This window comes from Melozone crissalis, unplaced genomic scaffold (genome assembly GCF_028551555.1).
Source record: "Melozone crissalis strain CALT ecotype California unplaced genomic scaffold, PUWL_Pcris_2 ptg000042l_1, whole genome shotgun sequence".
In the NCBI taxonomy this organism is placed as follows: domain Eukaryota; kingdom Metazoa; phylum Chordata; class Aves; order Passeriformes; family Passerellidae; genus Melozone; species Melozone crissalis.
Window position 1 is genome coordinate 23,280,244 of NW_026535820.1, and position 18,579 is coordinate 23,298,822.

Here is an 18,579-nt window from a genome sequence, read left to right on the forward strand (position 1 = left end):
CCTTCCTTCCCTCCCTCCTTCTTCCTTTGCTTCCTTTCTTCACTGCCTGCTTCCCTCCTCCCTTCACCGCCGGCATGTTCATTCCGTGCGACCGCGGCGGGGGCTCGGCCGCCCCCGACTTTAAAGGCTTCACCCTGCTCATGGTGAGTCGGGCTCCTGCTTCCTCTTTCCCCGCCCTCGGTGGGTTTGAGGGGCCGCTGCCCCCGGTCCCTGTGCTGAGGGCTCCGCTCCGCTCCTGTGGGACGGGACACGGGGGGTTCTGGTGTCCCTCCCTGCCCTGCCCGAGGGTCGTCCCTGGACACTTGGCAGCGGGATAAGCGGAGAAGGCGCAGGGCAGGCGGTGTGTGTGGAATCTGTGGGGTGTTCTGCCGGGGAAAAGAGGGTTTGGAGGGTTCTGTCTGCAGCAGAGCTTAGCGCAGTGTTCTCTGTTTCTGTCAGCTTCTCCCTCCTCAGAACCCCGGGTTTGCCCTGTCAAGACGATCCGTGCCGAGCTCCAACAGCTGTATTTTATTTTGGAGCAATAGCTATTTGCTATTTCGGAGCTATAGCTATGTGCTGTTGCTCTAAAAATTAATGCGCCCTATGCGCTTTTACTGGATTTGCAGCACCCCTGGGCTGTCACTGCAATAAACGATTGGGATTTTTTTTTCATTTAGATGCGATATATAAATGTTTACAACGTTAAAAAAAATTATTCTGCTACATTTAAATCTCGGATTAGGATTGTTTTAGGAAGTGTTTTTATCGCCTTCACACATGGTATGACATCAGTGTCAGGTCATGTGCCCGCGGTGACGATGTCGGTGTGGGACGAGGGCTCCCCGCAGGCTGCGGACGGACAAACGCCGTCAGTTTCTCCGTCATTTTCAGGGACCCCATCGCTTCCCAGGCAGGGCTGCAGAGCCCGGCATGACTGTGCAGGCTGCGCAGGAAGGCATTCCTGGTCAGCTGACCAGCAGCAGGAAGCACATCACTGCCGTGCCTGGCGCTGCCGGGAGCTGGGACCAGCCAGGGCGAGGGACACTCAGTGCTGCCGCGGGCTCCCGCACCTTCTGCCAGCCTCAAACCCGCTGGCTTTCCCCAATGGGCAGCAGCAGCAGCAGCAGCAGCAGCAATTCTTAGGTTTGATTATAAATGAGAGGAAAGCAACCGAACGTTTTATGGTTGTCTTCCTGTAATAAAGGACACAGTCCTTGACTTTCTCCTTCCGTGCCATCATATTAGGTCAGTATCTACCTCAATTGATGATAACCCGCAGCAATTCCTGTGAAATTAATTTAAGGGCACCCTTATCATTTTTATCTTTATAAAAATGAAAACAACCTGCTTTTGTCTATGAGTCAGTCTGAGATTTAGAGGCTTAATATGTAACACCAGAGCTGGCTTTGGGCATCATGTGAGCTTTGCCAGTCGCACATCAGTTGCTTGTCTTTTACCTACTCTCAATCCAAAAATGTGGAAAAAGAGGTAAATTTCCAAGCTGTTCTTTCAGTTTACGAGACAGAATTATTCACAAAAGTGACCAGGATAATTTTTGTCAGACAGAGACCAAATCCTGTATTTACCAACTGTTCTAGAAGGAAATAGTCACCTTTGCCAGAAGATGAGCAGCCACTTTTAGAAATCATGTTTGACCAGATTTTAAGGAATTTAAGCTTTCACTATTTGAAGAGCACCTTATGCCATCCACAAAGCAGGCTGTAATTGGGTTTATTCTGTTCCTTCAGCCAGCAGTGTCCGTGGGGAATGTCGGTCAGTTGGCAGTAGATCTGGTGATTTCCACACTTGGCATGACTAAAGTTGGTTACTTCTACACCGATTGCCTGGTGCCAATGGTTGGAAATAACCCATATGCAACAGCAGAGGAAAACTCAGTGGAGCTGAGTATAAATGCTGAAGGTGGGTATTGAATGCTGAAGATGTTTGCAAGGGGCATAAGATTCAAGAACATCACATATTTTGCTGATGTTCTTAAATTAAGGTCAGTGATAACAGGTGCAGAAACCTACAGACAGGAATGTATTTACATTTTACAAGGGAAACTGTTCCTGTTGTTTTTTTGGAAAACCAGTTTCACATTTGGAACCAATGAGAAATGTTGAATTTGAGCCATTGCAGTGCAGCCAAAACTCTCTGTGGTGTTAATCCAAAGCAATATCAAGTGTGCACCTACTTAAAATAAATTATTGGAATACATGTCGAATTTCTGATTTAGAAGGATTCTTATCCACTCTTCTTCTTTCCTACATACCTTTGCCTTTTTCCCTGTGTAATGTTTTTCCCACTTTCCCCACAAATTCTTAGTTTCTTTCCTACATTGATCAATGTGTCTATTTTTTTTACCCTCTTAAATCACAGAAATCTCAGAATAATCTGTCAATCTTTGGAAAGATGCATACATTATCTGAATCATTACAGGAGGCAAATCCTCATACATCTTTCATAATTCAGTCCTTGAATTTAGTACAACTGAAAGTACAATGCACAGAAATACATGTTTCTAACACAGTGGATGCTGTCAGGCTTTCCCTTATGAATTGATAGCTGAAAGGTTTACTATCCTGAAGTTTGTAAATGGGGTAATTCTTGATGTATTTAAACCCAGATCTCTTTCTCAGTTTCTGCTTATCAAGATTTAATGTTTTTTGCTTGTAGTGTACTCCTTACCTTCAAAGAAACTTGTAGTTCTGCAGATCAGATCACCTTTTATAAAGGTACATATGTTCATTGACTATTCTTTCTTCACTCTTTGGTTTGAATAGTTCTGCTGGCAAATACTAAGTGGCCTGGCAAAAGTGTTTTTCTCCTTCATGCTGTAAACACCTTCTACAGCTGGTAAAGTTTTACTAATTTCTGCATTCACTGAGACTTTTTGCATCGAGTTCTGCATTTTGTTTTTCCAAGCCCCACAACAGTAGCCTGTGTTGGTAGATTTTAGTGGAAATATCTCCTTTGTTATTATGAGTCATGAAAATACAAAATGGTCTGTGTTTTGTCTATTTTTTCCTTTACATTTATAATTTTTCTGTGTACTTTGTAATGGCTTTATTTTTGTGTGTCATGCCAGTTAAATTATTTCATAGTATTCTAGATTCATTTTAACAGCACTCATTTGGTAAAAATGAGGAATTTAGTATTACTCATTAACTGGGTAGTGGCTATAACTTAAAATAAGCAGATTGCCATGACAGAAAAAAAAAAAAAATGTGTAGTGCAGTATTTTAGCAGTTCAAAGTGTGGAAAAATTCTTTGTGATCCTGCCATCCCATCTTGCTCTAAAGCTTTTTCCTTTGTTGTTGTTGACATGGTCTTAATGATAATTCTTGTAATTCTACGTGTATTTTTGCTTAAGTAAACAACCATGGCAGTTCTCTGCTTTCTAATAATGTATGTGGGGCTGAAGACTAAGTGGATATGAAGAATAATTTACATCACTGCTAAACATTATATGTAACATCTAGTATTGTTAAGGACACATTAAATTTTCCACTTTTTTGTCTGTGTCTTTGCATGAAGAACAAGTACAGGCCATTCTGTGAAACCCTGCTCTCTTGGGTGAAGAGCAGCAAATGTGCCAGGGTTGTCCTTCTGTCCAGCAGCCACGCGTACCAGCGTGATGATGAGCAGCTTCTGGGGTATGTTTGTGTCCTTAAAAGACCTAACTGATGTTTCTGGGCTTTTTTTTTGACTGACATATTTCCCTCTTCTTCCATGTCCTGAGTACTTTTGGCAGGTTCTTTTGCTTGCATGTGTGCATTGGTCATAAAATGCTTAGTATATTGTTAAAACATGACATATTACAGGGTAGGTCACTGAATTTTCTGGGTTACTGCTGTCAGAAGTACTGATCAAATGAAAAGCTGTAAGCAAATTGCACTTAGCTTGCATTGCCTCAGTTTTAATTTCCTGTGGTTGCAGGCAATGTCAGGGATTAACTGCTGACATACAGGTCACAGGTTGGATTTTTAATAATTGATTGCAGTAGTGGTTTAGTTTTGACCTCTTTATCATCATTTTACATTTGAAAGGTTTTCTTTGGTACAGTAAGTTGTCATTCTTTTTTTTTTAATAGGAAGTTATCAGTTATTATTTGTTGGGAGGCAACTGCAAGGATGCAATTGCAGTATTTTTTTACTAGATATTACCCATCCAAAGACCAGGCATTTCTTGATGATTGAGGGCATCATGATTGGTGATTTAATGAGAAACAAATAAAATCAGTATTTCTGCAGTTGTTATCCTCAGGCTCTATAGATGTATAGGGCCTCAAAGGAGTTTTAGATCTATGCATGTCCCACATATAGGGGTAAGATCCATACAACTGCAGGATGGCCAGCTAACATGGAATGGAGTGAGAGGGACTGATGGTTATTTGATGAGGTCTAAGTCATAAGTTGTGATTTGAACCCCCCCAGCTCCCTCAGCACCACAGAACAACTCCCTTACAGCAGATTTACTAAAGAGTGAGGGTAATGCATTCAGAAATTACTTTTAACTTGACTAAAGTCTAAATGTATTCGTAGTGTGAGCTTACTAAAAATACTGTACCATGAAGTCTAAGTTTACCCGAACAGAATTTGAATTAATCACCTCCTATCTGAAGGAAGAAAAAGCACATTTTATTTGTAAATTATTTTAACAACCATAAGCAGTTTCCCTATTTAGGTGCTTATGTATTTGGCACTTGCCAGTAAACTGAGCCCCTGAAAGGGTACCTAAATTCTGTTTGTGGCATAAAGTTGAATAGTTTGTACAGTTTTGAGGCCACAGACTTACTTTGTAGCTTTGATCTGAAGAGGGAATGTCAGAGCAGTTCTTCCCTGCAGGTGTGAGGTCCTCAGTGCTGGCACCTTCTGCCTGCCACAGGTGCTGTGTGTGGCAGTGTCCTTCCTTGGCAGACTGAGCGCATCCTTGACTTGTTTCCAGGACACCACTGCGCTACCTGCTCACACCCAATCTGGAGAAAGCAGTTGGAGCCCGCGTGAAGGAGCTAAACTGGAAAGAAATGGAAAAAGTAGCAGCTTATCCTGGAATAAATGATACAGACAAAGTTCTGCATATACCTGGAGGTGGCATCACAAAACTATTGTTTACTGAGAGGTGAGTTGCCTAAAGGTAAGCATGGAAAGATAGCAGAAGTCTTGTTTTTAGTACTTGGGTAAAATTGTCTGCTATGTTACAGGAAAAGAAAAGTCCTCCTGTTTATAGAACAGGGCTTTATAGGAATAGAAATTCTTTCAGGTCAGGCCCATAATTAGGAGGAAGAAAAGTAGGGAGTCCTGAATCATAAACTTAGAATAAGAAAAAAACATAAGGGAATAGGCTAAAGGAAAATAATAAAGTCTTTACAGTTATGATCACAATCAATCCAATATCTGATATTATCCAAACCACTATTTGTAAATAGTAGAATTCCTGTACCTTAACTAAAACTGTTTCCTGAGGCAAATGGTTCCAACATCAGTTACACAAAAAACCCCAAAAATCCGCAAACAATTCTGAGCACTATGAATGAGTTAAGATTTCAGGGCCAGCAAAAAAATGAGATGTGAGGGTTTTGTTGAAAGGTGCGTGCATCAGAAGTTGTGCTGAAAGCTGAGTTTTTTAATTTTAGAAACTAATACTTACTTATAACACAACTCTGTGGTTCTGCAAAAGATGTGTTGTGTCCAGGGGAAAATTGACTTTTATTTTTTAATTATTACTTTTGACACCTGACCACACTGTTGCATTCAACAGCAGCAAAGTTACTAATGTTATGCTTACATTTATACTGACTTCAGAATGGAAACAATAAACAATTGCAAAAGAAAAAAACTGCCAGGACTTGAGGTAAAATGATTAAAAATAACCATCTTAATATCTAAATTAAAAAATTAGAATATTCTGAGTGAAGTACTGATACGCAGCCTGCAAAACTGCTGGTTTAAAATACACAGAAAGATAAGGAGTGGTTGTATCAAAGGATGTGTATAGGCACCTCACCAGCACAAAAATGCAAACTAAGTATGTAAAAGGCCTGAATACTCTTGCAAGATGTAGGATTCTTGCCTTGCAAAGTAAGAAACAAATTCAAGACTAAGCAAAAAAGCATGAAGTGTGAAAATGTGATCTAGGAAATCTGGAGGAAAAAGAAATATATACACATACATTTTTCCTTTTTGGTTTTGGCTTTTCACAAGATACATGCATGTTGTTGCTGCTCTTAATACTTAAATATAATTATTATGGATCTAAAAAGGAAATACAAATGCCTGCTCATTTCTGTTGCAGCTGTTCAGAGGGAATCCAAATGGCAGTTCTTCTGAAATTTTGCTCAGAAGGAGACAACATCCCTGATGCATTTGTTCTTGTTAACTATCTTAATGAATGGCTCCAGCTAATTAAAAGTGAAGTAAGTACTGTTTGATCTAAAGTTCTTGCTGTCATATTTTATATCCCTTATTTTCATTTTTCTTCAGTCCAGATGGGTTCATTTTTTGTTCTTGTTCATCAAGAATATGCCAAACAAAATAGATATTTGTATTAAAACCTCAGTGGGAGTTTCCCCACCTGAAAAAAACAAATCAGAACACCAGTTCTTTTGTTTGACAGGTGTGGGCAAAAATTGTGTAAAGGTTTGATTGAGTTCTCTCTTCCAGTGCTCTTTTCTAAAGCAACCCAGTGACACTGATATTTGTACTGCTGCCTATTATTTTAATACCCAGTTACATCATTACTATTTAAAACTTAATTATTCTGGGTTTGTTGCAGAGCAACAATTCCACAGATCTTTCTTCACAGTGGAAGATACCGAGTTCTTGGCGCCTGCTTTTTGGCAATGGTCTCCCACCTGCCCTCTTCTGATCAGCTCTGAGCTCGCTGAGAGTCACCAGTGCAGTCACAGATGTCCCCTAAGCTGGTGATTACACAGTAATTGTCTACATAAATGCTTTATTTAAGAAAAACTCCTTTTGTGTATGTGGGTAGCTAAAGAAATTAAGGTAACTTTCACAAACTCACCAAAGAAATATGTTTTGTACAGTTGTTTATTGAGTAACTTTGGTTGGAAGTTTTTTCTAATAAAATATTTTTTAAGAAACTTTTTTCCCTGGTTAAGTGCTACTGCCATGGACAAGCTTAAGGTGCTACTTTCTAATGCAGCTGAGAACTGAGAGTCATGTGTAGGCATGCATTTTCTTGGAAGATAAAACCCTCCACTTCCATGTCTACTGTGGATCTTAACTTTTTTTTTTCCAAGACTTCCTGGTGAGGTAAGTGAAGATCAGAAGTGATCTGGTTTTGCTGTTGGGGTAGCTTCAACTGGGGAGACTGCAAGCAGTGTAACAGCCTGCTCTTTTTTGTCTATATAGAGTCATAGAATGGTGTGGGTTGGAAGGGATCCTGAAGATCCTCCAGTTCCAACCCCACTGCTTAAGGCAGGGACGCCCTTCACCAGACCAGGCTGCTCAGAGCCCCAGCCAACCTGGTCTTAAACACTTCCAAGGATGAGGCATCTACAACTTTTCTGGGCAACTTGAGCCTGTGCCTCACCACCCTGAAAGTAAAAAATTTCATCTTAAACCTACTCTTAGTTTGAAGCAATTTCCCTTTATCCTTTCACTACATGCCCTTCGAAAAAGTCCCTCTCCAGCTCTCTTGCAGTGTCCCTCTGGGAACTGGGAGGCCACAATTAGGTTACCCCTAAGCCTTTTTTTTCCAGGCTTCTGGTCCATTTCCAGAAGCTGCTAAGATGCTGAAACTAAAGCATTCTAGGTCAGTGAGCCTTCTTAGACTGATCATTAATACAGTACCCTGAAATATAAAGGAATCAGGAAACCTTGTCTGATATCAGGCAATCTGGTATCTGTATTTTACAGGCTTAGTCTGAGAGAGCAGCTGAGTGATGGACAGTTCAGTGTTCCGTGTTTGTCATGGTACCCGTTGCACTATAGTATTTAGCTATGTGTTCAGTTTTGACCTTTTGGAAGTGCTTGGTCATATCAGCTGATTTAAAAACAACTTTAAATCATGGATGCAAGATGGTCAGTTCTAGAGTTGAAAAGTGAGAATTAAGCCAAATCTATTTTTAGGAGCTCCCACAGGTATCCAGACTGGTAAGTCAAATTTGGTGAGTCAGAATGCAGATATAGTCAAGGAATGCAGACAAAAGGCCATGTGTAGCACAAGGCAATTCTGATAAGCCTAAAGCTAGTTAGAAAAATAACCATATTTAAATTCAGCCAAGTGACTACAAGGTGTAGATAAAGCAGGACAGCAAATGAAGTCTTGAGGAGCAGACAGAAGCAATGAAAGGGGTGTTATCTGCTTCACAGATTTTTCCTAAGTGAGCCAAAGATGTTCAGTACCTCAAGAGGCACAGCCGAGCGAAATCTCGAGAAGGGGAGAACACTGGGAGTACTTTCTGAAAGAGTGAATCCTCAGGGCTTTCCTGTTCCCTGTGAAGAAGGTAGAGGGCACTCGGATCCTTGTGGGAGGAACAAGGACGCAGCTTCTCCAAGGCCGGCAGTTTGGTGGGCGGCGCTGCTCTTGGCCCGGAGCCACTCCTGCCTCCAGTGCCCGGGAGAGGCCAGCACAGCCCTGCACGCACCAAAACCTTCCTGCAGGACTAAGGCTGCGCCTTTGCCCTGCTGTTCAGATCACCAGCAAAAACAGAAACACCTCTGCAACACTGCCCTTGAGCATGGAGAAAAGAGATGGCAGACAGTAAATTACAGCTTCTTCATTTGGAAAGAAATGCCTTTCACAAGTCTGACAATTTTAAAGCCATTTCTTTAAAGGCTACAATTACACACTCACTTGGTCCTTTCTCTCCCCTTCCTTCACCTTTTTAAATACACTTTCTCAACAGTTGTCAAGAATTGGGGCCTGTGTAGAAAAAATCAAACAAGTAGAGAGGTCAGAAGCAAAACTTCTCCTGTCACAAGACAGCATTCAACTAAACACAACAAAGGTTTTGGAACTACTCTATCTTGATCTCCTTTGCCCATTCATCAAGTTGGCTGACATTAACCTTATTCCACCATCTCAATAGTTGAAATCATTTAAAAACAAAGGACAATCAGCATCTTTATTGGGATATTCAGCTGTTTATGCCCCACAAGACAAACAAGCACGTGATAGAAGCAGGTAGAATAAGGTGGCACTTGCACACTGCCAGTAGTCATGCACTGCGTGCTTCCTCACAACTCCAAGAGGGGAAAAAGAATGAAAACTGAAAGCACAGCTAAAGGTAAAAGGCATGAACAGCTGAGAGCCTTATCCAAAGATGTCCCACGTGGTATAAACAGGCCCTGCTCCTGTAATCAACAATAGCAGGGTTTGTTGCAGTGGTTTTGGCAGAGCTTAATCTCTTTCTATAAACACTCCTGGTTTCACAGCTGCACCAACTTGAAAATGAAAACTCAAGTCACAATGTTGTTTTCTCCTCCAGCATAGGCTCAGAACAATGGTAATCGTGTAAAGAAAAAAACTTTGGACAAACCAGACTGGAAATTTAGACTATTTCAGGATGGTGTCAAGTGTGTCTTTAGCTCAAGTAATAGCATTAAGTACTCCCCTGCTTCTGCTTCCCCTTCAAGTTGAACACAACTCTGAATATCACTGCTTTCATGAACGGCCCTCAAGACCAAGTTCTGATAAGATTTCAGGCTGCTACCATGTAAAACCCCACCACATGCCTGTTCAGACAGTCATAATAAATATATAGTTTTGTGAGTTAAGGTTTATCCAAAACCATCAGAGAACAAGAGAACTGAGATTAGCTCTGTTACAGAAGGCACAGGGCTGGAAACCCTGCTGACTTCGCTGGAAGAACTCCTTTAAGCAGCACTCTGGCTTACCCATTTTCAATCCATCCTGACTATGTCAAGGAGAAGGCTGACAGAAGGTGGGAGATGTGAGGAAAATACCGTCCATAGAACACACGGCAATGGCACAATCCAAAACCTGTTTAATTACAGACACCATTGACTTTTGTGCACTTTGGTTTTGTTCCTCAGCTCCCATTAACTACACAGGACTCTGGGTCAAGAAAGGCCAGGTTCAACCTCTTTCTTCCCTTTAAAGCAATCACCAACAGAACACTTTCCCATCACAAAGTTACTCTGAACATTTTGTGCATATTTTATAGCAAACATAAAAAGAATTACCAAACCAACTAGTCAGATTATTAAAATAATATTCTTAGTGGTGTATTACAAAAGAAATGTACAAGAGTTCCTCCTAAATCAAACTACAATACTTAGCATTAATGAAAATACTTGCAAAAAGCACACTCTAATAATTTTGCCATTTTCCAGTTAAGACAGGTATCAGGAAACCTTAAGGCAAACCCCTTCTTTTTCCACAACACACACTCTTAACAGGTTCTCCCTAACATAACGCGCACACAACAGCACATCATCAATTTAAAAAAATATTTAATGCTGCCAAAAAGTATAAAAATACAGTAAGAATGGCAGTACAAAAGAAAATACTTCCTAATTTAATTCTTTTACATCTTTCTACATTAATACAGGCATTATAAAAACACAAGATGGCAAATTATTTTGTTTTGCAAAGTAGCACACGCTGCTGGTGGTCTTCATCCCCTCGGTGCAGTTTACGCTGTAAACAGATAACTGAGGTCCTCTTGGTACTTAACAGACCTCACTTTTTGTTCCCGAAGAGGGGGGGGGGTCATGTCTTGCTTTGCATGTCAATAATTTGCAGTTTATAGCTGCAGAATATTCCCAAGTCTCGAAGGCTTAGGTGTCAGTCAGTCTCGGCCTGCGACATACAACCAAAAGAAAGTCACCGATTCAGTACAGAGTACGGGGATAAAAAACAACAAGAAAAAAAAAAGAGCTAAGAACTGACAGCAGGTTTGCAGCTCACTGTCAACACCAAACAGCTTCTCATGTGTTCCCTGGAGCAACTAGTGCCTCTGAGCAAGTACTCTTGGAAAGCCGTTGCTTTTCCAGAAGGGATTTCCATGTTACAGTGTAAGGCACATCCTTGCTGGACAGCTTCAAGTACAGGTCTCAGTCCAGCAAACCACTTCCTCACACATGCAACCACAAGCACTGCAGAAGTCCCCTTGGGCCTCAGAGGGACTATGGCATGCTGCATCTCAAAACACATCACCTCCCACAGCTTTGGAGGCCAATCCTGCTACAGCGGCTTGAAAGAAACTGTTTCTAGGCATAGATTTCCTGTAGTGAGAAAGACACCCCAGCACTGGACATTTTGGTTTTAGGCAAGGGAAGGCTCTACTCCAAGAGTCTACAGAAAGAGACTTTTCACAGCACCACACCCCCAAGCTACTACAAGTAAAATGCATTTGAGGTCTGCAAGCACTACACTGATTCATAAAGCAGCTTTCCTACACCAGGTACGACACATTGAAAGAGGGCTTCCAAGTATTTATCCTTCCAATTAAATAAAGACTCAGACAGAGATGCAATTTTGAACACGTTTATTTTTTGTACATAAAAATGAAAGACTGACTTAAAACTTTGGGGGCAAACAAAAAGGCCCAGGAAGACTACTGTGTGTCACGTCACCTTTGCAAATACCGTCCTCTAGCTTAAGCCACTTGGCCCTGCAGAGGACTTCCTCTTTTGTCATTGTTAATTTAGTTTCTCGTGCAGTCCTCAAGTGTCTCAGGTTTTACTATAATGCCAAACAGCAAACGAAATAATTTGGTTTACATTCATTAAACATAAAGCTAACCAGGCTTTTTCATCGCCTGCATGATCCAGTCACACATACATGCATACACATTTACGCCTCTTCCCTTTTCAGGGGGACATAAACTGATGTCAGTAAACCATATTAATCGAGGTTTAACAGAATAAGCCACATTTCACTGGCAACATCTCACTTCCATAACAAATCCAGAGGTTTTTTTTCCAAATTGCTATTTCACACTGAATTATATTATTTTACTTAATACATTTCAAAGAAAATACAAATGTACCGTCACTAAGTGGACTGTCCCTGCACCAAGAACACAAACAGGAAACCTAGAGGATTAATTCCAATCTTGCAAACCCCTTGCAGTGGAGGTCCAAATGTTTGCTAGGTATTTCTTTATGAAAACGTGCGTGATTTGTACACAAGTGTTCATCTGAAAGCCAAATGTTTAATCAGAGATGCCCACTATGCATCAAATATTTTGACCGATGCATTTCCAGAGAAGAGGAGGAAAACCAACACCAACCAAACCAAAACCAATTTTGAATCGAGCCCAACGACATTTTAGAAGTAGCTGGGACCAGGCAGCAGTTTGCCAGAACTCAGGGATGGGGAGAGAAGAGGGGTCAGAAGGCATGCCCTTCAATTCACCCTTTAAGCATTTCCTATGATAGAGATGACTGGGATTGACAATTCTTCATTTCGGCCCAAATTTGTTCCTATTTAACATCCAAGCTGTGCAAAAATGCTGCAAATTTAAATCCTCCAGAATAACAAAGTACCACAAGGGCTTAGTGTGCATCAAGGAAAACAATCCTCCAGATTTTGGGTTTTAAGGATTAGTGATGGACCAGAAAGAAGATTTTTATCCAAATTATTTCCTGGAATGTAAAAAGAAACCAATGATTTGATTTTTCTTACTATTCTCAGACTACCATGAACAGTTCACTGTTCAAAAGTTTTGTCCAAGGCTTGCACTGGTTCATCCTCCTTAAATTATTAACATTTAAGACTCCCAAGGTACTTGCAATCACAGAACCCAACTTTTACAGAACAACTGCTGAATGTGCAAGTCCTGCTTTATTGCATCAAGAAGGTAACAGAGTATGAGGTGATCTGAATTGGCTGCCCCCTGCCCTGCCCCACCCTGAACTGAGGAATGCTTGCTCAGGATCAAGAAAACTGAAAAGCCAGAATTTAGAAGATGGAATTAGGAAAAAAAAAAAAATCAAGTTACAACTTGACAAGCTGCAGTTAGAGCTCAGTGCCTGTAGGATACTGGTAGCCCAGGAAATCCTCCTCATGCCAAAAGAAGGGCAATAAATAACAGTGTGGTATCAGTCCAAGTTTTGCCTGCACTTTTTCCTTAGCTGCTTTTAAGTATCTAGAATAAAATCTGGAATATTTCTGTTACAAAAGCATTTAAATTACATTCCATGTATTTTTCCATAACCAAAATATCTTTATAAGGCACGTACATTTACACCTACTATCAGTTACAGCTGATACTGAAAAAACCTATCCTCAATTTAAAGGAAAAAAAATCTTTTGACAGTCTTCTTGCTGGCTAAAAGTTACTGTGGTTGTAAAAATTATAAAATGTCTTACAATACATGAGCTGCCTGCCTGTGCTATGTCCCAGCAGTTAGCTGTCCCAGCAGTCCTTCTGCTTCTGGAGCTGCACAGTTGGTCAGCAATGCCATGGAACAAACTGTCTTGTTCTACTGACGCACAACTTCCCAAATCCAGTGCTCCACAAAACTGCATTTGTTTTGCTCATCTGGACCCTTCAGCATTTGTTTACTATACAAACAGCGTGGTCCAGAATAGTATTAGCTATTGCCAAATGAGAATTTTAAAGAGTAAACTGTACTTAGCTTGGGGTAGTAAATGTCAGAGGAATTGGGCCCCATGCCTCGTATGTGACTACCAAGCCCGGACGTACTGCAAAGCTTTGAAGTCAATTCCTTTGAATAAGGAGCAAATAGTCATCCAGGTCTTTTGAGTATTTTTCAGCAGTAAATCCAACAATGGCTTTACAAAATGGGGGAGGGGGGTGGAAGAAAACCCCCAGGACCCCACACCCAACAGAAAACAACCAAGCTTAGAAAACAGAAGAAGAAAACATAACTTCTCTGAAGTTACCCAACAAGGCAATGCTTGAATAAATAAAATTCCTGTTTCAAAGAACAATCCAATCCTACAAATTACTAGATCCTAGCTTGAACAACAAGCTACATTCAGCCATATACCATCTCTGTATTCAAAGGGCAGAAAGTGGTTTGTGTTGAATTACTACTTAGGAAGTGTTACTACTCAAGTAATGGAAAAGGAGTGCTCAATAATTTTAAAGGGGCTGTAGCACAGATTCTCCCAAAATATTAGTCCTAAATGTGTTTTACTAGCATGTCTAATACAGTGCTGAGGAACCTGAAAAGCAGTTCCAGACTTTGTAAAGCTACTAAAGTGGCTCATACAGCTGAAAACACCGGGTATGGCAGAACACTACCAACATTTCTTTTCTATTAGAGCCACCCTTGGAAGTTCAACTACAGTTTCCTTCGATGTGTTTTCTACAACTATTACTGGTGAATTAATTTTATTTGTTCTAGCAATTAAAATCTATAGACACACAAAACATGTTTTACATTTAATGGAATGTCAGAACTCGAGCAATGTTGGCCTTCAAACAGTAGCTGAAGTCTGAATACATTAATCAACAGTATGACTTTCAGTCGGGGCTAAGTTGTCAAAAGCCTTAAAAAAAATTCCAAGTATTAAATAATGAAAACTACAAAAAATAAATAAGGAATGCAAATTAACAGAGTAGAAATTGGCAAGTGCTTCATCAGACCCCTAGCTGCTCATTTCACACTGGAGAGTCAAATGTGGGGAATGGTTGCACTATTCTTTTCATGCACAAATTATAATTACATTTAGGTTCAAAATGAAATTCTTTTGGTCAGAAATTTGTACAAACTGAGCTTTTAAAAGTACAGTGAACTACAAAAAGATTAAATATGCAATTATAAAATATATTTATCCTAGGTTGTAAGAATATAAAATGTTTATGTTCATGTCACTAGTACATTACACATTACACATATTTAAGGATAACTTCTTTGCATTAATAGTGTAAATGATACAACACTGTTTATTGCTTATGTCAGGCATGTAAATTTAAATCCAGCCAGCCTTCAGTAGCTAAACCTCCATGGTTCAGCATTTGTTCAAGATCTGGTAGAACACCGTTTTAAAAAGTGTATAAACAGTTGCAGCAAGTTTGTACCTGCTCATATTAAACAAAAACCATCAATTCTGTGGGGGGCAGCAGTTCATTTTTCTAAGTACCTGCAGTGGAAAGTCCTGAGATGTCAACATGAGATCAAGTTTACATCACTTCTCTATTGTCTGTAACAGTCTGTACCCATTCCAGGAATAAGGAGTTTATGCTTAAAATCACACCCCTACTCATTACCTTCCAGCAAAATCTGTTGGAGCAGTCACACTTACTGTTCACTTACAAGGAATGTTTTTGAAAATACATTTTCCAGCAAAAATAAGCACCAACTAAAAACAGTGTACCAAACCCGATCTTAGTGAGAATAGGTTTCCAGTATAACCACCTTTTTCTTTTTCTTTCAGTCTCATTTAGCTTCTGCTTCATCTGCTGCAGCTTCTGTGCTGTTTGCGCTCTTCTATCCTCCCGCAGTCGTTTTCGGACAGAACTTAAAAAGAAAAAAAGGTGACTCTTACACTGAAGAACAGGAAAAAAGGCTATTATAATATTAAAACGAACCTCTTTCCAACACTCCAAATAGTTAACCCAGCAGCAGCATACAGCAGCAGTATATAAAATCCAAACCAAGCAATCTTTTATTATGTTTTAACCATCTTGTAGAGAGTTTCAGATAGCGAAGCCCCACAAATAAGTAAATGACAGATGTAAAGATGTACACAGTACTTAATCTACAAGTTCCACAGAGAACAGAATTAGTTAAGTTATCTGAGCTGAGTCTTTCACCCCTGTCTGGGCCCCATTTGGTAGCTGAGATGTTTTGTGTGGAGGCTGCCTTTACATGCAGTGCCAGGTACCACGTGCAAGTGTCCCAGTATTTACAAGGGTGCCTCCACTGCAGAGTTCACAGCAGCCTCAATGATACACTGACTCCAACCCCTACTCACAGCTGCATGCAGGATTAATGGTACTCATCTCAGGATGCAAACCAGATCCTGATACAGGACACACCATAAACCAAGTTCTCTGTGTTACACTAGCAGCACAACCTTGCAATTTATATCTACAAAGTGCCCTTGAAATCTCTAAGACAGCATAACTGACACAAAAACCAACTTCCATTGACTTCTAACACACAACCCCATAGCCTCACTCTTTCTTGTGAGGGGCTCCTTCAAACAACTACAGATATGTTGTCATTCTCTCTCAAAACACCCATGAAGACACAGGAGGAAACTCATGGGGGCATTTATTTAGCTGTTTTTATAGCAGCTGTTATATTAGCTGTTATTATAACAGCATTAACCGTTATTTTGCAATTCCAGCCTATCTATACTGAACTGCTGTGTCTCATCTCAGGCTGCAGCCCTTTGGGACACACCCTGCCTCCTTCTGTGCACCATATGGCTCAGCTTGGCACAGCCCTGACCCAGTTTCTGGATCTGTGGCTATGGATCAACATGTGGCAACCCACATGTGGGAAGGCCCAAGTGACACCGTGCCTCCCAATGAGGCATCAAATCAACGCTCCTGGGGGAAAGGCAAATTCACCTGACACAGCTAAACCACAGGAACCTGCCTACAGCAGGCAGATTTAACATGAACAGAGGGTAATACACGGCTCCAGAGATACAATTTCGACCACGACACAGAAAGTGGTATGTGATAAAACCTTTGTGCTTCTGAGGTACCATGTAATTTTTGAAACATAGATCAACATTGCATTTAAAAATCAGTATGAAATACTGGACAATTTCAGGACCTCATTCACACTTCACAATGGAGTTCACTGACAATCTGTTAAGAAAATGCTTTCAAAGTGTGAGGTCTAGCTGCTTCAGTTAGAGACATTAACTTTTCTTCTCTTGACTTCTGAATAATAAAAGCAAATCACAAGGAATCATTGAGGTGGTATTTTTAAAATCATTACAATAAGACAGTCAAATACCACCTGTTCTCCCTTGCTACTACAGAAAGATCTTGAATGTTTTTACAATAAGCAAAGCAGCATAATAATTCAGCCTTTTGAGTGTATCTGCCTTTTAAAGTTACATTATCTTGCCTACTTTTCAACGTTCCCATCTACGATATCTTGAACCTTAGTGGACAGGTCAGGGTTTATTTTCTCCATCTGATCATTGTTCTCCAGGCCTATGCTGTTCCCATTGTACTTCTCTGTGGTTATTTTGGTTGGGCGTGGAGGAGACTGCTCAGAACTTGGTGCTTGGTCCTCCTTAGAGAGCTCCTTCCACCGTTCCTGAAAACAAGCAGAACACATTTCAAACATTCCCCTAATATTAAAGGGCTCCCTTGCCACGATGTCTTCCAAAAGAACAGTCACAGAAGTAGATTAAAGGAACTACCAGATCAAGAAAAAAATTTGCTAGATGAAGAAATAAAGTTAGGTCAAGATGTGTCTTCTCCAACAACTATCAATGATCCTTTTTTCTATATTTCCAGGATGGTGCCACTGCAAAGGCATGAGGCCTCTACCTTCAGGGTTTGTACTGTCCACAGCAGCTCCACAATTAGGAAGCATTATGTCCTATAAAATCCTGCACTGTCCTGCACTTCCCTTGTCCCTCTACTTGTTACAGGCCTGTGCTGTGCTCTTACCTTGTATGGCTTCAAAATACAGCAGGACCTTGTATACAAACACTGCCTAAAAAGAGAGAACTGGGAAAATTTAACTGAGAGTTATCTATGCCAGAGTCATGGCCTACTATTTCACTTAGTGGCCCATTAGCCCAGAGATCTGCAGCATCATAAAATAGTTATTCATCTTGTTTTGAGAAGTAATCTGAAATTAGATGGAATAAAAAAAGGCATTGGACATAAACCTGTTTTGCCAGATCTCCGTCCTAATGATAAATAGTCTCTAGAACTAATTGCTACAACAAAATTTCATGCAGAAAAGAAGCCTAGAAAGTGCACAGGAAGGAAAAGAATCAGCCCTAAAAAACAATCACTTTTCTCACACAAATCAGCCAGTGCCTACAGAGACATAGAATACCTTGTAGGGAAAAAAATCAGTTACTTTTAGAAGTCTAAGATAAAGTAGATGAACTGAAAATTGAATCTTCTCAAATCAAGCAATAGACTCCTGTCCGTGGAATGATTACAAGACTGCTGGCCTAAACTAAATATCAAACTCAAAGTGATATAAAAAATCAGCTATTTATAAATGGACTGCTGGCAAAGTGAGTTTTAACAATGAACTGACTCCTCCATTAAAATCTAAAGTTGCATTTGCACAGTTTCCTGCCTTCCAAAATCCAAGGAGACATCAGAGATGACCATTTGGCTAATGTTAAATAAGAGAGGCATTCAATAACTTCAGGCCCTCTCCACCACTAGCAGAGAGAAATGAACACCTCTCACACTCTGAAGAATCAACCATTCCTCATGGAATAAAAATGACCTAGCTGACCTTGAAAGAGAAATGTGCTTTTTTGAGCACTGCCAATTGATTTTCTGCACATATTGCCAAGGCCTAAAGAGAGAAGCATCAGGACAAATGCCTTGCACTGCAGGAAACACTGATTTAAGGAAGATCATCTGAACAATCGTAACAAGAAAAAGAGAACAAATGAGAACTGTGCCTTCCTAGGCATTTTCTTACTATGAATAAATAACACACTTGAACATGACAAGCAGTATTC

At 40.4% G+C, this 18,579-nt stretch overlaps 2 protein-coding genes across 3 annotated transcripts in view; one reads left to right on the forward strand and one right to left on the reverse strand.

Annotated features, from left to right (window-relative positions):
* The first annotated feature begins 3 nt into the window (after positions 1 to 3).
* PSMG2 (proteasome assembly chaperone 2) lies at positions 4 to 7,081 on the forward strand. The gene is made up of 7 exons (XM_054285021.1): positions 4 to 143; positions 1,728 to 1,899; positions 2,656 to 2,714; positions 3,517 to 3,635; positions 4,927 to 5,100; positions 6,274 to 6,394; positions 6,754 to 7,081. The coding sequence occupies exons 1-7, from the start codon at positions 75 to 77 to the stop codon at positions 6,844 to 6,846; spliced, it is 807 nt and encodes a 268-aa protein (XP_054140996.1). The 5' UTR covers positions 4 to 74; the 3' UTR covers positions 6,847 to 7,081.
* Positions 7,082 to 10,404: 3,323 nt separating this feature from the next.
* The window catches only part of PTPN2 (protein tyrosine phosphatase non-receptor type 2), a 29,812-nt gene continuing 21,637 nt past the window's right edge, over positions 10,405 to 18,579 (reverse strand). The window contains exons 8-10 of one of the 2 annotated variants that reach the window (XM_054284735.1): positions 16,984 to 17,174; positions 15,306 to 15,407; positions 10,405 to 10,770 (exon numbers count right to left, since the gene is read on the reverse strand). In XM_054284735.1, coding sequence (XP_054140710.1) covers positions 10,749 to 10,770; positions 15,306 to 15,407; positions 16,984 to 17,174 — 315 coding nt within the window. In that variant the 3' untranslated portion in view covers positions 10,405 to 10,748. Of the gene's footprint in view, positions 10,771 to 13,946; positions 15,408 to 16,983; positions 17,175 to 18,579 lie in introns of those variants that run through there. The other variant, XM_054284734.1, reaches the window with a different exon arrangement.